The 19305-nt window shown below is 39.2% G+C and overlaps 1 protein-coding gene across 6 annotated transcripts in view; it reads right to left on the reverse strand.

Annotated features, from left to right (window-relative positions):
* Nucleotides 1–19305, reverse strand: part of FHIT (fragile histidine triad diadenosine triphosphatase) — a 632955-nt gene that overhangs the window by 147355 nt on the left and 466295 nt on the right. For all 6 annotated transcript variants that reach the window (XM_052778553.1, XM_052778548.1, XM_052778551.1 and 3 more), the window contains 2 exons: nt 1510–1655; nt 590–619 (listed from right to left, as the gene is read on the reverse strand). In XM_052778553.1, coding sequence (XP_052634513.1) covers nt 590–619; nt 1510–1655 — 176 coding nt within the window. The remainder of the gene's footprint in view (nt 1–589; nt 620–1509; nt 1656–19305) is intronic.

Below are 19305 nucleotides of genomic sequence, written 5' to 3' on the forward strand. Positions count from 1 at the left end.
TCCCTGCCCGTGGCAGGAGGTTTGGAACTAGATGATCTATAAGGTCCCTTCCAACCCAAACCATTCTATGATTCTATGATACACTTAAAATCTGTTTTTAAGCTTCACTGGCTCCATTACATTTGAACTTCAGTAACAAGAATGTGATATGAATATGTAGAGAGAAAGCATAGACAAAAGGTATATTTTCATAACGTGGTTCAGTTTAACTGTTCCTATAATTAGCTACAACTCATTAAGCAATAAAAAGACAAACAACGAGATTATGAATGGAAGGGCAACATTTTCTCCATAAAACAAACAAAAAACTTAAACAGATGCCTCTTTTCTAAGGCTTTCCTTACATAAATACACCCAGCAGCTTAGAAAAGATATTTTCATGATGGAAAATTTTTGTCTAGAAAGAAAAACGGTAAACATTATCCTGTGCAATTTCAATAAAAAGTATTTACAGCTATTGTACACTTGGGATTTTTTGATCTCAAGGATAAAATAACAATACAGCAATGGTCTGCAGATGACTAGCTTTGATCTTTTATTAGTTCTTATAATTGTCTCTTAATTTGTATTCTGCATAATAAGCACTCACCTTCACCGTTTGTCCGGCTTCAGGGCCATCCTGTAAGCAAAGGGAGAAGTCTCAGGTTAGAGGAACTAACAAGGATCACAGAGGAATTCAGAAATCTTACTCAATAATCTTTTACATCCAATTTCAATGTATGTTAATTTAGTATATTTTCCTGGGGACCATTCAACACAAAGTTTTGGGACAAGGCGCCTTTCCATATCAGGCCATGGCAAAGTGAGAAACTGTATCTTAGACCACAAAAATGATAGTTGTTATTTTTCATTCTTTCAGATCATATTTTTGAAGAGCTAGTAATAGATTTCTGATCCTTGTGAATATAAAATCAGAAATGTAAGTGAGAATTTAATCAAAGCATGCTTGCTTAAATTCCTATTCTAATGAAATGGGCTTAGTCTCCTGATTTGCTTTAAACAGATCTCTTTTTTGGTATAAAAACACCCAGCACAAATAACTGAATGGTCAGAATTGATAACATATTTACATGGCTACTTCTCCCTGCCTGCGTATAAATAGCTGTAAGCAGGAATTACCTGTTTCCATCACAAGCAGTAGGTTACCTGGTGAATGGAGAGATGTGGCTGCCTTCTCTAGGTCAATCCTGCAAAACACTCCTTTGAAGAAAGAGTATTTGCTGAAATACAAGCAAGCAAGTACTGCGTTTGGGAGAGTTCGCAGGCTTATTCCGAAGTTTTGCAGTTATTAGTTATCCACACTTTTCTGCTGGTTTGCCTTTTAGTTTTTTCACAATGGCAAATCTGGCAGACTGCAATGCAGTTATTGTGCTTCTTTTTTTATTATTATTATTTTGCATTTATTGCCCCTTGAAGTTTGAATATCCTTTTGTCATTGGACTAGCGAAGAAGGTTGAAAGCTTGATAAAACAAACCATTAAACCTTTTTTAGTTGACTGGTTTACAAACCTGAATTGAAATGGTGAGCGAGGTGCCGCAGAAGTGCTTCTCCACCACACTGCCAACCCTTTGCGCCGTACAAAATAAATCGGCCACTTCCTCAGGACACAAGTCACGGAAACGCTCCACCGGTCGCAGAGGACAAACAAGGACATCTGAAGGTGGTATTGTCAAGGCACAAACACAAGTCTGAGTGGTACAGAAAGACAAGTGTCTCAATCCCTAGTCTGCAACCTGCTTCTGATCCCCTTTGAACTGCCTAAACTCTTCCTCTCCAAGGATTACAGCAAGAGCAACTAAAACATAAGGCTAAATACAGAGAATCATATGATGCTTTGTTCAGAAGAAGTTTCCTCAGATATGGGCAAAATGACTGAACTAGGGTCTATATGTTATTACTGAGACATCTAATGGAAAGCAAAGTTTTCACAAACTCAAAGTTACCATTTTGATGGAGAGATGCTCGTATTTAACACCTCTGAAAGTCAGAGAAATTTCTTTTTTTGATTAAAAATGGGGGAAAGCTGAAGGAATTTAAGATGGGTTTGGGTGGGTGACCTGAGACAGCAGTTTTACAATGCTTTTCCACATATGTCGTATGTATTTTTGAAAAATCTCGATCTTACACCTCCAGTTTTAGGTACTTAAATGTGAAAAGCTGACACTATGCTGAAAATAGCAGATCACTTATTTCTACATCACGTTAATTACCATTCACAAGGAATGCTCACCTGTTACAACTATTATATGTTTGTAGAAATACATTAAAATAATTAAGACTATTCCCTTTTAAGAGCGGTGTTCACAACATTGTAAATATACTTTGATTTTATTCTGCCTTGGTGACTGCGCTTCGTGAGTCAGTGAAATGAAGCTATAAAATAAACAATGGAAGTACACAGACGCTATTCACAGTCATCTGATCTGCTTTGTTCACAGAAATTCATAATTGCTATGATTCCTCACTTGAAAGTCAATTTTGTAACATTATTAATAGGGTCCAGAATTCTTAGCAGAGCCTCAGTTGTGTAAATCCAACAAGCAAGTACTTGAGACTTGATTCTTGTTTCAATTCCCTGCAGACAGGATTTTTTCTGACTTACAGTACTGTGTTTGCAGAATAAAGACCTTAAAATCACCTTTAACACCACTTGAACTTTCATGACCAAAGGCTATGAAAATTAACAACTTCTTATTTTTTCAGTATTAAAACAAGTGTTCAAAGGACTATTTGAAGAAAATTAAGTTCCATGTCATTGTATTACCATCATTTTTATTTTTACTGCATCTTGAAGCCTGCAGGTATTCAGGAATATTCTCTATACTCCAGGAAAGGTAACTAGGAGATGCTCTGTAGTTAACAGGTTCACACAAAGGTTACATCAAACTGATTTTCAACAACCGCATGAGACGTTTGAAATAAAGAAAGATTAATACATGCAAAAGATGATTTAGTTCCATAAACAGAGACAACTTGTTTACATTCACCAAGTTTATTATAGCAATCGCATTTATAATTCTGATTAGAGAGAAAAACAGACATTTTCTGGAAGTAAAGAAGTAGGGGCAGGTTTTGATCATTTTTTCAGAGTCCAGATGAGGACAGACAAGATTGCAATGGATATTTGCTAAAGTGGGAGCAGATTTTTCAAGTGAGCTCCACAGCTAGCAGCTCCCAACAGAAAAGGAGAAGACTGGCCCCAGCTGCAGGTGTTAATCTGCTTTGAAAATCTGGCTGTCATTTTTTTTTCAGTACAGCATCAGCTATGCCACCACTATTCTCTGTTTCTCTTGTTACAACTTATAGTATTAAAATTTAAGAAAGGAGAAATATGTATTTAGAATGCAGGTACTTGGAAATAAACCAATCCTGGACAGGGACAAAAAGCCTAGTTTTGTGGGTTTTTAGTCCTAAAATGTTGTGCCTCTTGGCAAGCTACCGGGTGTAATAAAACTCCTGTAATTTATTTGTGCCTTCCCAGCACACTGTACAAAGCACCTCCATAAAGGATGCTATTGGCTGAACTTAGGGCCCAAGGGAAGAGCTGGGAACTTGCTTGGCAGACCTGATTTCCATACCAGGAATAAAGGAATAGAAAGACTAATTAATTTTACTCATAAAAAGGAAATCCATGTCAACACTAAAACAGGAAAAAGGACATTCGTTTAATCTGAGTTCATTTTTCAAAAAGGAGAGAAGGGAAGCTTTTACCCTTAGGGCATCTGATACTTAAGTAGATAATTATCCTTCTTCTGCAGCACTGCTTTATTATCATGGGTCAACGAACCATTTATAAGTGAAGAATTTCCCCTCACTTACCTCTAGCAAAACTGCTGCTTACATTAAGACAAGTTTCCTTTTCTCCTTTAGAATTTTTTCCCAGCAGTTTCCCACCCTCTCAGACTTGCACATGCCTCACCAGCAATTGTTTGTTCTCTATCTAGCTCGGGGCCACAGCCACAAGTATGAATTTTTGCATTAATCGTGGTTTCTACAACCTTATATTAACACTATAGTACTTGCCACTGTGATGCATTGTGAAAAACATAGGCTAAACGCTGCTTGCGAGAGCTTTTGTTTCCATAGCACGTAGCAGAGGGAGGGAGTGCGGTGTGAGTGCTGGTTGTGACCACGACAGGACATCTGTTTTCTCTTAATTCTGACACTAATCTGCTCTGTCGTTTGGGCAAGTTGTCTCTGTACCTCTCTCCTCTCCCACACTTTATGTGTCTTACCTGCTTAGATAGCATTTGCCAGTTGGTGCAATGGTTGTTTTCTTCTTAAGCCGTGAGGCTCTCCGCTCATGTGGGGCCACGAAGCGCTCCCTCAATATCAAACAATGTGCCCATAAAAAACCATGTCATTCTGCAAAAAGGATTTTCACTTCCTCCTTACTTTACTGAGACTCATTTACAACTCAAACTAGATTTTAACCATATTTCTGTCTTTGAATGTGATAAATAATTCAAAGGCACAATCACACACTGGAGCATCTTTACTGAACTTTCCATCATTTCAAAATAATTCTACAAAGAATAATGATAGAAATTCTGAATCAGAGCTAAATTAACATGAGAATGTAATTAGGACAACATTCAAGTTATATTTAACTATGAATATATAAAAAGGCAAATGTTAAAATGAATTCATGGGTTTGAGGTCATTAAGAAAACAACCATCCACTGCAACTTTAAATTACAGTTTTTAACTACAGTTTTTAACACTAGGATAGTTTTTAACTTTATATCCTGGTCAGATTTTAATCTGGATAAATGCTCTATTCACCTCAAAATTCTTCCTAGAGTTTAAAATTAGTTAAACTGTTCATTGCTTTCTGCAATTACGCACTGCAAACACTGCTATGAACTACTGATGTGCTTCAGGTGACTGTGTATTAAAGATGCAAGTGAAAGTGAGTCTGTACTTACATCTACATGCAATTACTCCTCAGACAGAAGCATCTACTGCCATCTGAGATGCCTCGGGGCATCCAGCTGCCACTCCAGAATGGCAGGAGTCTCCCATATGCCCTGTGTCATATCTGTCAGCCAGGTGGGAAGCCTGAGTCATCTTAGGGTATCTGAAATGGCAGTAGGTGCCTATGTTAGGGCAACAGCCCCCACCTTTTTAGGCTCAGCAGGACAAGGGGCTGACACCCAGCAGACGTGCTGCATGACTGAAGACAGCATTCTGCCTTCAGAAAGTTTGAACTTTATGTTTCCTCTCTCTAACCACCATAATTAATAATTTCATGATTTCTTCATTCATTCTAAACTGCTACTGACTGATGAAGCTTCTATTTTTAAGCTTTGATGTGAACAGCTGTTATTTCCTTCAAATTCTCTGAGTCAGTCCACATCATTAGAGTATGTGCAATTTAATATGCCAGCTTCTCCATTTTAAGGAGTGGAAAACCTCTACACCTTATTATAAACTGCGATCGTACATTCCTCTCTCTAGATCTTGCAGGAATCTCTCAACAGCCTTGATTTTTTCCTAATACCTAAATATGCATACATGAATCAATATGTATACCCTCACACACACTAAAAGCTCCATTAAAGATCTATTAAACAATTAGGAATGTTGGTATTTTCCAAAGACTACCAGTAGATAGTAGACTAAAACTCCAGGTATAATACTGGAAGCACATAACCATAAAGTAGCAGTAGAGCAACAGTGGATCAGACCCATTACCCTCAAACTGAGCTAAAACCTAAGGATGACCTATGATTTCAGCAAAATCACTTGTCCTTATATACTGGGCACAGCAGACCACTCCCTGCACAACCTTGGGCGGGTTGTTTAATGCACCAAAACCCATGAGCCTCCTCCATAATTCAAATGAACAGCCTCTGCCTGTTCGTCTGTTAAGATTGTAACCTGTTTGGAAAAGCTCAGACTCGCGGCCAAGCAAGCATGCACGGTTCAACAAGTTTCTACACACCGGCAGAGCAAGGATGCTGAAACATATGTGCCAGCTTTCAGCCCTTAACAGTCAAGGTTGCACACATTTCTGTAAATCTCTTTCACTCTTTCATTGACTTCTTAGACCATAATAACTGGAGCCCTTTGAGACTGGCATTCAGAGGCATTTACTGCAATGTGGTTCTGCAATGGGCACCTAGACACTGTCAAAGCTATGTTCAGTTGTGCCAAGCACAAGTACAAATTCCCCGTGTACATCTAAAGTATTTAAGGATATGCTCACACCGGAGATTATGGGTCACTACTGAAAAGTGAGTGTTTGTTAACCGCATAATGACTAAGTTGACCAGACAGAGAAGGCTCAGATTCTAGAAGAAAAGCAAAACACATGGCCAACATCTGCATGCTGACCATTTCAATGCAATTTTCTTTCCACTAATGCACATAAAGTGGAGGCTGAAATTCAAAGGCACGATAGAAATTTTTATTTGCTTTATCTGAATTTTGACTTTGAAGCTTAAATTATTGTAATTCCGTATTTAAGGTCTAAGCCAGACTTTGTTCCCTTCCGTGGGATTCTGATCAACCCCACAAAGTGCCCATTATAAATTTTCACACACAACTACCAAGGTACACGTTCTGTAGTTCTGAAATGTTGGAAAAACAGCCTTTGGGGGGGTCAAAAAAAAAAAGAAAACCAAAAAAGGAAACCCCAAAGAGGTTAAAATTCCTTTTATGTGACAAGCTTTAGAACTAAACACAACTTTTTCTTGGTTAAGGCCATTAGTTTGCTATATAGAAAACATACTTTCTGTTTTGACTTTTGTTTTATTCCTGAATTTGAACTTCAAACAGAACAATTCAAAGCTTTGTAAAGGAAAAAATTAAAGGCTCTCCAGGTACTGACATTCTAACAATAGGAATAAAGTTCTTTTTCTTTTTCTTGTCTTTTTGAGGAACCAGTTAAAAACATTAAAACTGACAGGTTTTCTTAATATGTGAGGCTTTAAAAGAACAAAATACAAGGGGGAAAAGGCAGAATATCTAAAAGTGAAAGGGTAATTGCTTCTTAATGAAGCTCTTCAGTTTGACCAATATTGTTAGTATTCTAAACCATTTGTTACAAAAGGTTTTAACTTAGGAAAATGATTTATTTTCAATGTGTAACATGGTCAGGAAACCAGCTTACATTGGGATGGAAATACTGTTCCTGTTCAGGAGACTTTTTCAAAGATTTTAAAAAGACTTCCCTCTCACAACAGCACAAGAGTCAAAATCTCAAAAAAAAATTAAAAATATATTCTAAAGATGAAAAGTAGTAGTTAATAAAATTTCCAAGACTTTTAAAACTCCTGAAATATCTATTTTAGCATTCTAACATTTTTACATAAAAGGCAGTTTAGTTAGCAAAAATTTTCCCTAATAATTTAAGCTTGTGAAACTCATCAAAACTGACTTTTTCATTAATATTTTGGGTTTGACTAACCTGTTTTCATTAAAAAAAAAAAAAGTGTCCCAAACTATGGTACCTATGGAGACTTAATATTCCTTCGTGTATTTCATAAGCTTGGGTGAATAATCTAAAGCACAGTAGCCTCTGCGTCTCCCTCCTGGCTGAAAACACCCCAGTCATTTACAGAGCAACTCTCAGCAAGAACTCCTGCCTTGGAGATCAGGGCTTCGCTCATTTTAGGATTAATACAGACTGTAGCACCATGGATACTGCTACCATCTCTTTCTAACAGCAGGAAGCATTTGAGAGACAGGTAGAGATAGGGTCACTTGAACGCGAGACTGCTAAGTGGCCGGTTCAGCCCTCACTGAGGTGGGAAGACAGTACCTTCGTGGCTGCTGGGAGCTCAGAGGCCAGAAGAACCAGCTGCAGAAGACTGCAAGAAATGATTATTTCTAACAATCTCATGTGTCTGTATGAAAGACCACTTCTGCACGTCCATAAGCTAGCTGATGGGAATGCAGAAATAATGGGCTGTGGGGAGCTGGGTGAGGGATTATTCTTTTCTTATGCTCTGTTTTACATGAATTTGCATCTAGTGCCCCAAGCAGAGAGAATCAGTCAGACGAAGCTTCAGGTATTAAAACTCACCACAACGTTGTCCCCAGTTTCAACTGAGGAGTGTAAGCAGGGGTATTGAATTCATCATTGCATCTAAGCAGAAGTTTTCTTTGTTCAAAAGCTCTAATTGCTAACAGAAAGAAGTCCCATAGCTCAGAAAAAACACAAGAGAATGCATGACTAATAAAATTAATATAACTGAAAAACAACTGCCAGTCGTTTATCTTTTTTCTGCCCTTGAACAATTCTTCACATTTTGAAGGCTACGGGAAGCCTTCTTCTCTACACGAAGAAAACAATAATGGTTCCACAGACACTACCTATAGGAAGAGTTAAGAAGGAAGTGAAAACAACTGAAATAGTGCACGCACGTACACATACAAGGCATCAAAAAGCCTTTAAAAATGAATCAAATGCATATCTGCTTCATTAGGACAACAATACGTCAAGGCAACTGTTCAGTCCTCACTAAACTCACTGAATTAGGAAGTACATAAAACTGTAGTAATGCAAGAACTGACGTCTTCCCCCCAGGACAAATCTTATTCAATAAGACAGAGTGACTCACTTTTGGAAGGAAATCTGTAGAGGCTATTTGGATTAAGAGTGAGCATCTCATAATAGGAAAAGGTGGATGAGCACTCTTTAGTGGGTTTTACACGTAGAACTGGTTTTAAATATATTTTAGAAGGCTGCTTTGGTACAATACAGGAAACAGTACATTGTAGAGCTTGCTAGTTTGGGAGAAAACTTAGCTGTGAACGATAAAAATGATTAAGAACCAATGAAAATGCAATAAAATTACAATAAAAACTTAAAAATTGCTTCAGACTATTAAAACCACACACGACATTTTTTTTATCTTGCTATGCCACATCTTAGCATTAATAAAAAAAGTCATGAAGATAAGACAGATTATCTAAACACAGTTGATCTTGATAAGGCAGCTCAGTACAAGTTTACACTAATACAGAAGACCAGATTTATGCAGTGAAACAGAGAATTAGCGGTTCTGGTGGAACCAAGAGCAATCAGTGTAAATCTTTGACATGGATCTCTCTGCACTGTTAGTGTTTTAAGACCACACTGCAGCTTTTATACTGTGGTATTTTTACTCTACCTGATCTTCTCACCCCACTGAAGCTACTTAAAATAATTCTTCATGTCAACGAAAGGTGCATTAGTTCCAAGAAATGAACAATAAATATTATTCTATTTTTTCTGTAGAAAAAAAAGTCAATATATCTAATTTAAATATAGATATGGCTTATAGTCTAAATCATGCTAGATAGCACACCAAAGTACAAAGTACTGCTACTCAAAGTACAGTGACTCCACAAGACAGAGGGCCGCAGCAGGGAAATGTGAGATTCAGAACTGTTCACTTTTCATTTTAAACAAGCCTTTCATATATTTGATATTCCCTTTAAATGCCTTTAGGATATGTCAAGTAGGTCACTAAAAGCTCAGTTCCTCATAGCAAGTGGCATTTTACTGTAGGATTCATCCTTTTCTGCTAGCTACTGACCTCAGGGGCAGCCTTGGGCAATAGCAGGTGCCTAAGTGGAACCACAGTGAGAACAGCCGTGGGAGAGTTTGTGGCTCAGAAACATGCCTCTGATCCAAGTTTTATTGGGTAGAAATGTACTGCAGACCTAAACTTACATTTGTACCAGGAATCATGATCACATTCTAGAATCATATTAGGCTTTTGATCCTGGAAGGCCCAAAAGCAATAACCAGTGGCCAAATTGGAAATGTAGAAGTCCCAATTTGAAAGGACTTCATCTACAACTGCTATGATGCTCCGAGAAGATCCTGTAAAGAAATACTTCTGTACAACAACCCATTTCAGCTAAGAACTACATCTGTATTGCTCGGGATGATATAACCTACCTGAAATATATGACAAAAGTATTAATAATTACATGAAGCTACGCAAATATACCAATTATAAATGTACAAGACCACTGAAATAAACAGCCATGCCTGAAGCTGAACAGAAGACACAAAACAACACTTGGGGTGCAACACTCAAAAAGTGTTTTTTTGGCCTAAACATTGGAGCAATAGCATTTACCATAGAAACTAATATGTTCATGCAAAGCAGCTCAGCAGCTGTAAGTCTTGTCCAAATGACCTGCACCACCAGAAAACTGCACTGAATTCAATTCACCAAACTTAACCCTGCTGGAATTGCAACATGTCATTGCAAAGCCTCATTTCAAACACAGGAAGTAAGCTCATGATCCAGCCTCTCCACCTGAGAATAAGAAACAACTTGTGAGAAAACGCTTCAGCACTGAGTCTTAATTAAAGCTGTGGCACCATCATATTAAAAAAAATAATGTGATCATTATGAAGTTATATTCTAACTCATGATTCAGGAACTATAATGAGGGAATAATTAATTACTAAATATTACTTATGACAAATTTACTTTCTTGCAATTTATTGGATGCCATATTCCAAGCATTAAGTTTTATTGGAAACAAGATTTAACCTGGTAGAAAGACACCATAGAATGTGTTGGGAATTAAGGTTCTGTACAAACCATAAGCATTATTGACATTGTTGTCCATGGTAGTTGAGCGTGCAATATTTTTTTCTGTTCTGGGCATCTATGGTGGGAGACAGCAATAAAATAAACAGACGAATATTTGGTGAATCTCCCTGGGATTCATCTTGCCTAATTTTGAAAGTTAATTACTTTGACTGACAGAGCAAACCACTGGATTTGGAACTGTGAAAAGCCAGTGCTTTATGGCAGTGTTGAAGTACCTTGCTGCGTAGGAAGCTTCACTCCTCCCATTCTCTTCTGTTTTCCCCAGAATTAAGTCATCTCAAGGAAGGTTCTGTCGGACCTGCTGCTGGAGAAGGTGGTAACATCCACTTTCTCCAGCTACCTCTCAATGGCAGATGATCATGAGCTTTATCCATACTCTTTGTAACTCTGCACTAAGCCTATGCTGAACAGCACAGAGAAAGATGAGTCTGTGGTACATGTGCCAGACCAACAGTGCCTTCATTTCATAACCAGTGAAGCATCAGCTGGAGGAATGCCGTACAAGATCAATTATCAGAGTATCACCGGGGACAATGAATACGTTTGGATAATCAAGGTTTCAGGTAATGAAGGTAATTTTGAATGTAATTGATAGATAATGAGGAACATGAATAACAGGGAGTTTTGGAAAACTGAATTTGGATAATTCAGACTGTCTTACACTAAGTGTATTCCTCAAAGAATATTGTAATATATGCTGGGATTTTCAAAGTTTTTAAATGGAATAAACCACCTGATTCCCATTAATTTCTCAGAAGTGGTTTTCTACCTAGTTCTGTTAGGGCATTCAGAAAACCACTCTGATTAAAGTCAATGGAGAGCTGTGTTTGTCTTAAGCTGGAAGCTCTCATGGCATATTTTGCATGCTTAGTTACTGAAATTGCTTCTAAAGCAACAGAATGGGCTATGCTGTTCCAGGGAACTATTCCATGAGAGCAGAATGAGCCTAAATTACAAAGGAGAGAAAGAAACTCTCTTACAAAAAAAGAAATGCTTTCTGTTCCTCTTGCAGGAATGGCTTAGCCCTCCATAAGAACATCAGCACTTTTAGGAACAGTCTGAAAAACAAGAGAACCTTCTATCTGCCTTATGAAAGAGCTGTTCAGCACACTTACACAGCAGAAAGGCAAATCATAGTATCTTTGCCCTGCAAGATCACATCTTTGCTGCTGCACCTAAAAATAAATCTGCCAGTGTATTTCCATTAGTTCTTTTGAATGCTTAAAATTGCAAAGTCCATGATAAAGAACCTAGATGAGTATCTTTACTGCATTGGCAAATACACAGTTGAAGTGGGTGTAGTAGAGAGATGACTTTGCATGTAAAAGAGTTTATTATTGTTTTTGCAAATGTTATTACTTCTTTGCTGTTTAGCAGGACCTACTGGAAACAGTACTGTTGTCATCCAAAGGAGTTCTACATTATTCACCAGTGAAGCCCAGGAGCACCCACATACCCCTCCAGGCATTCAGAATACAAGTGGTGACCCTTAGAAATGCTAATAGTTGGAGGACATGGACACTGAAATGGTAAACAAGGGAAATGTAACTGGGTGCTGATAGAGGTATTTCAAAACGAAGAGGAAAATAGCAATAGCCTCTTCCCGCAGTTTATGTGTCTGGGGATTAAAACAACTAGTGCAGCAAAGCAGGGAATCAGCCTTTACTCAGCTGCAGTAGAGGGAAAGATGGGGTGGAAATACCAAAGATCCTGTGTAGTGTTTAAGCAGAGACTCAGAGACAATCCAACATGAAAAGAAATTATTTTAAGCCACTATTCTTTAGCTAGTTAATTTTGGCAATTTATTTCATACCTGCTGTAACACAAAAAGCTTGATATCAACAAGAACGTTCACAGAAAGTGCATGTGTCAGGGGAAAATGCTCCAAAAGATGCATTTTCCCTCACCTGCCAGGGGAGTCAGTTTTGGATAAGTCATACATAAGGGCTGAGAAAATGTAAAACAGATGTAGAGTACATCTTCAACACAAAACTAACCGTACAAAGCCCTCCCTTTAATACAAAATAAAACTCAAGGAGAGATGGTAAAACATAGCTTACAAAGCACCCAAGACAATGGAAGTTATAAAGGAGGAGGGAATCAGAAAGCGTGTCTCCCTACTGTTTTTCACTTGCATAATCATAGAATCATAGAATGATTTGGGTTGGAAGGGACCTTAAGGATTATCTAGTTCCAAACCTCCTGCCATGGGCAGGGACACCTTCCACTAGACCAGGTTGCTCAAAGCCCCATCCAACCTGGCCTTGAACACTTCCAGGGAGGGAGCATCCGCAGTTTCTCTGGGCAACCTGTTCCAGCGCCTCACCACCCTTATAGTGAAGAATTTCTTCCTTACACCTAGTGTAAATCTGCCCTCTTTCAGTTTAAAGCCATTACCCCTTGTCCTATCACTACACGTCCTTGTAAAAAGTCCCTCTCCAACTTTCTTGTAGGCCTCCTTCAGGTACTGGAAGGCTGCTTTAAGGTCTCCCTGGAGCCTTCTCTTCTCCAGGCTGAACAACCCCCACTCTTCTCCAGGAAGGAAGGCTGCATAATAAGCCCTCTGGGATAAGGACACCAGGGCCCTCTTGTCATGATTGCCTCTGTAGATGCTGTTCTAACACTATTATTGTCATTAATACTCATTGTTCCCAGCTCTGCACATCATAGCTAGGCATTTCAGTATGCATGGGTACATAAATTCATACTCTTATCCAGGACTACTGCAATATTCAAGAACATGAGAATGAAGAAGACAAACTAGCAGTTTAACTCTAAATAACCTTATTTTGTGTGTGTGTCATCTGAAACCATTACTTTAATGTGATTATCTGTTTTTATTATTTCCTTTCTGTCGACTTCGAATAAAGACACAACTGAGACTCTCTCAGACACGGTCATTGGCATCATTATGGTCTTTCTACTGTCATCAACAGAGATCTGATCTGTAAATCAAGTTAGACTATAAGGGCTACTGAAGAGCAAGCACTCTTTATCATGCTATTACATACCCAAGCTACTACTTCCTCTGGCTCACTGAGAAAAACAGGCTGTTGTAGTTCCTTTACATAACCAGAGGAGTTCTTAATGCACAGATTATTGACTTAGTAGGGTTTTATCATGTCACAGTGTACCAGGGGATTCCTTAATCCAGGATGTCTTGACATGATCTATTTTCATGGCTCTTTCTATTGTCACAGTCTGTCATTATAATGATTTGCAAATCCAGAACCAGCATATGCTTAGCTCCTTAACAGGTGCTCGAGGAGGAGGGGAGGAGAAGGCATTTCCCCTCTCTCATTTGCCCTCTTGCACTCTATAAGCACCGAACCCCATCACACGCAGCATGACAAAATCCCTTCAGGGGCAGGTGCAGCGGGGAGTTACATGGCACAATGTTGGCTTTCTGCCCACAGGAGCATTTCCACATCAGCCCATCAACTTCACAAAACCAGCAGGATGGAGATACTCCTTTGCGGCTCTCCACAGAGGTCCACCTTTGTGAAGAGACACAGAACATGCACACATTCTCAAGGAGCCAAGCCCATCAGACCAGTGCTCCACAGAAACAGGAGTCTCCAAGAGCAAATACGGGTCTCAAAATGGTCTGCTGCACAACATTGGTTGCTAGTAAAAGCCACTGATATTTGATTCCTTTGTTGATACTACTGTAAGTGGCCAGAGATGTTCATCCCTAGTACAGGATCGCTGCTGGGGAAAAAAAATGTTCCAAAGCAAATGGATGGTGTCACATAACTGTCAAGGGGAGACCCAGAATGTCTTACAGTTGTGAGATCAACAAAAAATCAACTGAACAAGGGATATGAAAAGATATCTGCATAGATGAAACCTCCCGTGTCTCCCTCTGTGGGTTTCTGCTCAGCAGAGACCTGAACCTGCTCTCCTCCTTTGCACTCCCTCCTCCAATTTATTGAGCCCCAGTTGCATAGGCCTAAATAGAAACATCCACATGATCCTCAATACCTGCATGAAGCTCCCTATGAGTGCTGTACAGTGTGAGGACAGGGTTCAAGGTTATCAGATGCTTTAGGCTGACGTTCATCAAGGCAAGCATCTGATTTTATGGCCCTTCAACCCTTACATCCTACCTCACCCTCATTAATAGATATTTCCCTTGCCACTGTTGGAACCAGTGTGGGAATCTGTAAGATTGCTGTGCACTCCAAATTAATCACAGGCCTAAAAGTCTCACTGGAGCAAGGTCTGAGTAGCTGTTAGCACTTCACAGCATGTCTACATAACCCCAAAGATTTGGGCTGTGATCTCTAGTTTGGACCTCTCTGTTACCGTAATACAAGCTGATAACAACAATATGTCACTGTGCTTGTTGCTAGCAGACAGTTCCCTGGAGTGAAGAAAAAAAATGGTTTAAATCTGACAAGTTATCGATGTTAAAAAAGAAAGTAAATTTATGCCAAAAAAAAACCCAACAAAGAAAGATGACAGTACTCCAACCGCATCCTGCATGTGAGGGAGAAAATTGATGTTGAATTTGGTATCACAAACTTTATTCCAACAAATAAATTTCTAGATCTCTGTGTTTCTTCCGTAAATTACAAGCACACAGTGTTTCTTGAGGGTTTATGATCACCATCAAAGCCGTCTTGCTGAGAAACGTGGATGTCTTTCTCTTTCCAAAGGTCACAAAGTAGATATCCCATATCTAGGGGCTGAAAGAGCAGGAACATTTGGTACTCCTCCAAATGAAAGCATCTCCACTGTCATTTGTTCAGCTTCCTCTTGTTACGCTGCTGGATGTGAATCACGCAGCGACCTCCCAACACGTCAGTGATGGCTGCATACACCGTTATAAAACTCAGTCTTGCAAAAGTGATGCACATGCTTGTTGCTCTGGAAACTAAACACGTTCTCTACAGAGTCCCCTTGAATGTGCCTGTCTGCATTTCACATACAGACCCATGCTGATGCTTACCACTGGTGTGAAAAACACTTGTGAATCATTTTTCCTGGGCTTCGCATTACTATCTTAGGCTTTTTATCAGGCCAGTCAGAAACTGGTGGCACAGTCATTCCTGGCTGCATGTCACTAATACAGAATGGAAGACACAAGAGATGCCTAAGCGGAAGCAAGCAAACTAACAGCAGTATAACTAAAAAAGGCAGAAAACACTGCTTTTCAGTTGTTTATAGGAACTTCAAAGTTCTCCTCAGTTACAAATCATTCTGAGCTACCAGTCTGCCTAAGGATGGCTGTGCTTTTGAAGGTGAAAGCTTGAAGATCAGACCTTGGGTGATAAAAAGAATGTTGGTTCCACTACAGACAAAGTCGATTGCAGAGGAGATAAAATGGTGTCCAAGAATAGGATAGATCAGGCTGAGATGTTTTTGCCATGCAACTAGTCACCAAGAGATAAAAGTGATTCTATAGGATAGATTTTCAGTAGGAGTGAATTAAGCTCTTTTAAGCCATATTTGCCATCAGAAAGAGAAAGAGTAAATAAAATTTCCATTTGACTACCACTTTCTTAGGACATTTGATTAGAATGCAAAGTTACTGAATAAAAACCCCGACCCTTTAAACCACACTTAAAAAACCCCCACACCTTAAACCAACAGTGATCAATTGAAAAAAAAACCCTTGCAGCCATGATGCCAGATCCAATGATATTTGTACTACTAATTTGTAAGTCCAAGATAACAAAAGTTATCAATGGTGATGAGAAACCAACGAATTATAAGAGGGAAGGGAAATTGTTCTGTAGCAAAACATGATCAGGATGCCCTCAAAAGAGGAACCAAAAGGCAATTTAATGTTGCTTCAGTCTCTTCTGTTCCAGAAGAAGCTCATCAGACTGTGTATGAAAACAAAGAACTGGCTCATAAAACTTCCAGACAAACTATGTTTAGAAAGCATTAAAAAAAAAAAAATTAAAAAAAAAAAATCAGCCTTTTCCTGGAAGAAGTGATTTGTATGCAAATATACCCCAACATTTGTCACCAAAACTAAAGGATTTTGAAGTGCAAGAAGTTTCTTTGAATATAAAGTTTATCACTGCTTTGATGAAATGAGATGCCAGCTGCGAGGTTGCTGCTGTCTCCTTTAATACCAATTAAAAGGATGGAGAATGGAGCTCTAGCTTGTGCTCACAGACAGAGCTGCCACCACACATGTAGCACAACTTTGACACCTAAACCTCCAGTGGCAGCAGCGAAGACATCAAGGGGCCTACATTTAAAAGTACAACACTAGACTTACTGGCAACCTCTATGACCTGAAGTAGTACAAAATGCATGAAACACTCACGTATTACTTATAAAAATTTAATGGTTTTGAATGAGAGGAGGAGTGGGAAGCCAATATTTGAATAAAATAAAAAGCACACTCTGTTGCTGAAAAAGAATGGTTAAAGTTGTGTCGTTTTACATGTTCTAACCTTCTTTCAGTTTGTTCAGAAAAGTGTGTTTGCCCTTGGGCATCTTGGACCGTTTCACCTGATCCTTCTAGCCAGCAAGGACTGAGCAGGAAAGAAGTACCACAAATTGCACCCAATAGCCATGCCTCCCTCCCCAAGCCCCAGGGAAAGGACAAACCTTCCAGCACACTTTAAAGGTCGACAGGAACAGACAGAGGTCAAAGCCATGGGGCCCACTTAGAGAATGCCTTGTCAGCAACTCTGTCTTACAGATCTTAGATTTGGAAACATTCGATAACCCCTCCGTTCTTTTAATTACACACTCTGCATTTTTATCTGCACTTACAGAAATCCTGAAATAATGTTATCCTGCAAGGAGGAGCTTCTTCCTCTCCCAGTAATTTTGACCTCAACAAGTACTGGAATATTCAAAAGACTTGCTCAGACTTAGAAAACTATCTACACTTCCAGATGCTATCGCCATTGCTCTACAATAATCAGTTGCTAATTGATTTCCTTTATACTTGTGTAAGCTATAGATATATAGATGTGTACGTGCATTGAAACTCAAAGTGTGTTTCCTTGTTCAGAACTCCGATATCAAAACATCTACAATCTTCCCAAGTGTGCTCTAGGACAACCCACAGGACAAAAGTAAATCAGTTTTAACAAAGCAGGAGAGATTACTAGAGCAGTGAATGTCTTAAAATATAATTTTTTAAATTATTTTCTTGCCTTAACTCACATAGCCGCGCAACAATCATGTTTTAGAGGATGACACTTCCGAGATGGCCACTGATCTATCAAAAACCCTCAAAAACTAACCAACAGCCAGAGAACTCTCACTTGGAGGTTTAGCTTACATGCCTGCACATACACACCTGATTCCTCTGTTTGCATGTTATAAAGATTTTCCAGAAATAAGAGTCCCGGTAGGTGAAAGCTAAAGTCATTAAACATCATTTTGAATACATCAGAGAACAAAACATTTCCACAATGGCAAGCACAATGCAAAAGAATACATCTGCTCATAATGGCAAGTAAAACATTGTGGAAGCAGATGTCAAGAACATGGTTTTACCTTGATTCAGTTTCCTCAAGCAGAAGGATTTCAAAATGTTTTTCTGAAACATGGCTTAACACTGATGGACAGGACGCTGGGCTGAGCAGCTGGGACATTTGCAGCCCCCTTCTCCCACAATGTATCTGCGTAGGTCATAGCACACCTGGGTCACTCACCCTAATTTGGGCACATTCAAGGAAAACACCAAGCATGGATGGCTGTGCTGCTGACACACAGGAGGCCAAGCCCAGGGGGCGGAGGCATGGGCGGCCAGCAGCACACACCAGCTCCACTGCGGGCAAGAGGATGCAGCAAGGCAGGGATGCAGCCCTCACCTTGTGCGTTACGCCTTACCGGTGCCCTAGTGCCTCCTCCCAGTGCTCAGGGGCCATCTCACAGCACAAATCACGCCATCGGGAAAATGCCACTGAAAAATCTAACATACTGCATTACGTATCTTTAACTACAGAAATAGATGCATGCACAGAACAAGCCCCTCTAGAGCTATCAAACAAGATTTGAAACCCAGTTTCTCTGGCATGGGGCACACAAATCTTCTGTAACAGCTAAAGGAGATCTTGACTGACGGTGGGAGCGGCACACTGATGCTGTTTGTTTTGCACATAAACCCGCACAAAGCAGAAACAGAGTTGGGACTTCAGCTTTACAAAATAGTTTTACTATTCAGAAATGCTAACCCTTGAGATAAAAAAAGGCAAAAAATTTTCCAAGATAACAACTTTTTTAGCTAAAAGAATGCTTAAAAAAAACCCAGCAAAAAAGTAGAGAAGAAAGGACCCTGGGATCCATCCATCCTGCTCCATATAATCCCCAAATAGGCTGGGTGCATTAAAGAATATATTATTATTTAATATTTTTGCCTTACATAATTTAGTACAGAACTGGACGCTGCAAAACCTTTTAACCCCTGCTTTTTTTTCACTCTCAATTTCCACAAAAACTGGTGACTTTTCTCTAAGGAAGTCAGGTATACAAGTTAATAAGTTGAGTAGCATTTCATCCTCACGTAATAAAAATCCATGAAGAATTCTTTAGAAAACAAACCAGGAGAAATCCCAAACAAGAAAATCATTAGTGCTAGAGTTTCAACAGAGGGCAACAGGGATGGCCTCACTTGGAGCACAGCCCCTCACTCAAAAGAAAAATCAAGGTTATCTATTGCCTCTTTTACAAATGCAGTTTGGAAGCCAGAAAAAAGCAATTGTAACACCGTGTCAGGCAATGTAAATATGCAGGTAGGTATCCAATTACTTCAGC

This window comes from Harpia harpyja, chromosome Z (assembly GCF_026419915.1).
Source record: "Harpia harpyja isolate bHarHar1 chromosome Z, bHarHar1 primary haplotype, whole genome shotgun sequence".
NCBI lineage: Eukaryota > Metazoa > Chordata > Aves > Accipitriformes > Accipitridae > Harpia > Harpia harpyja.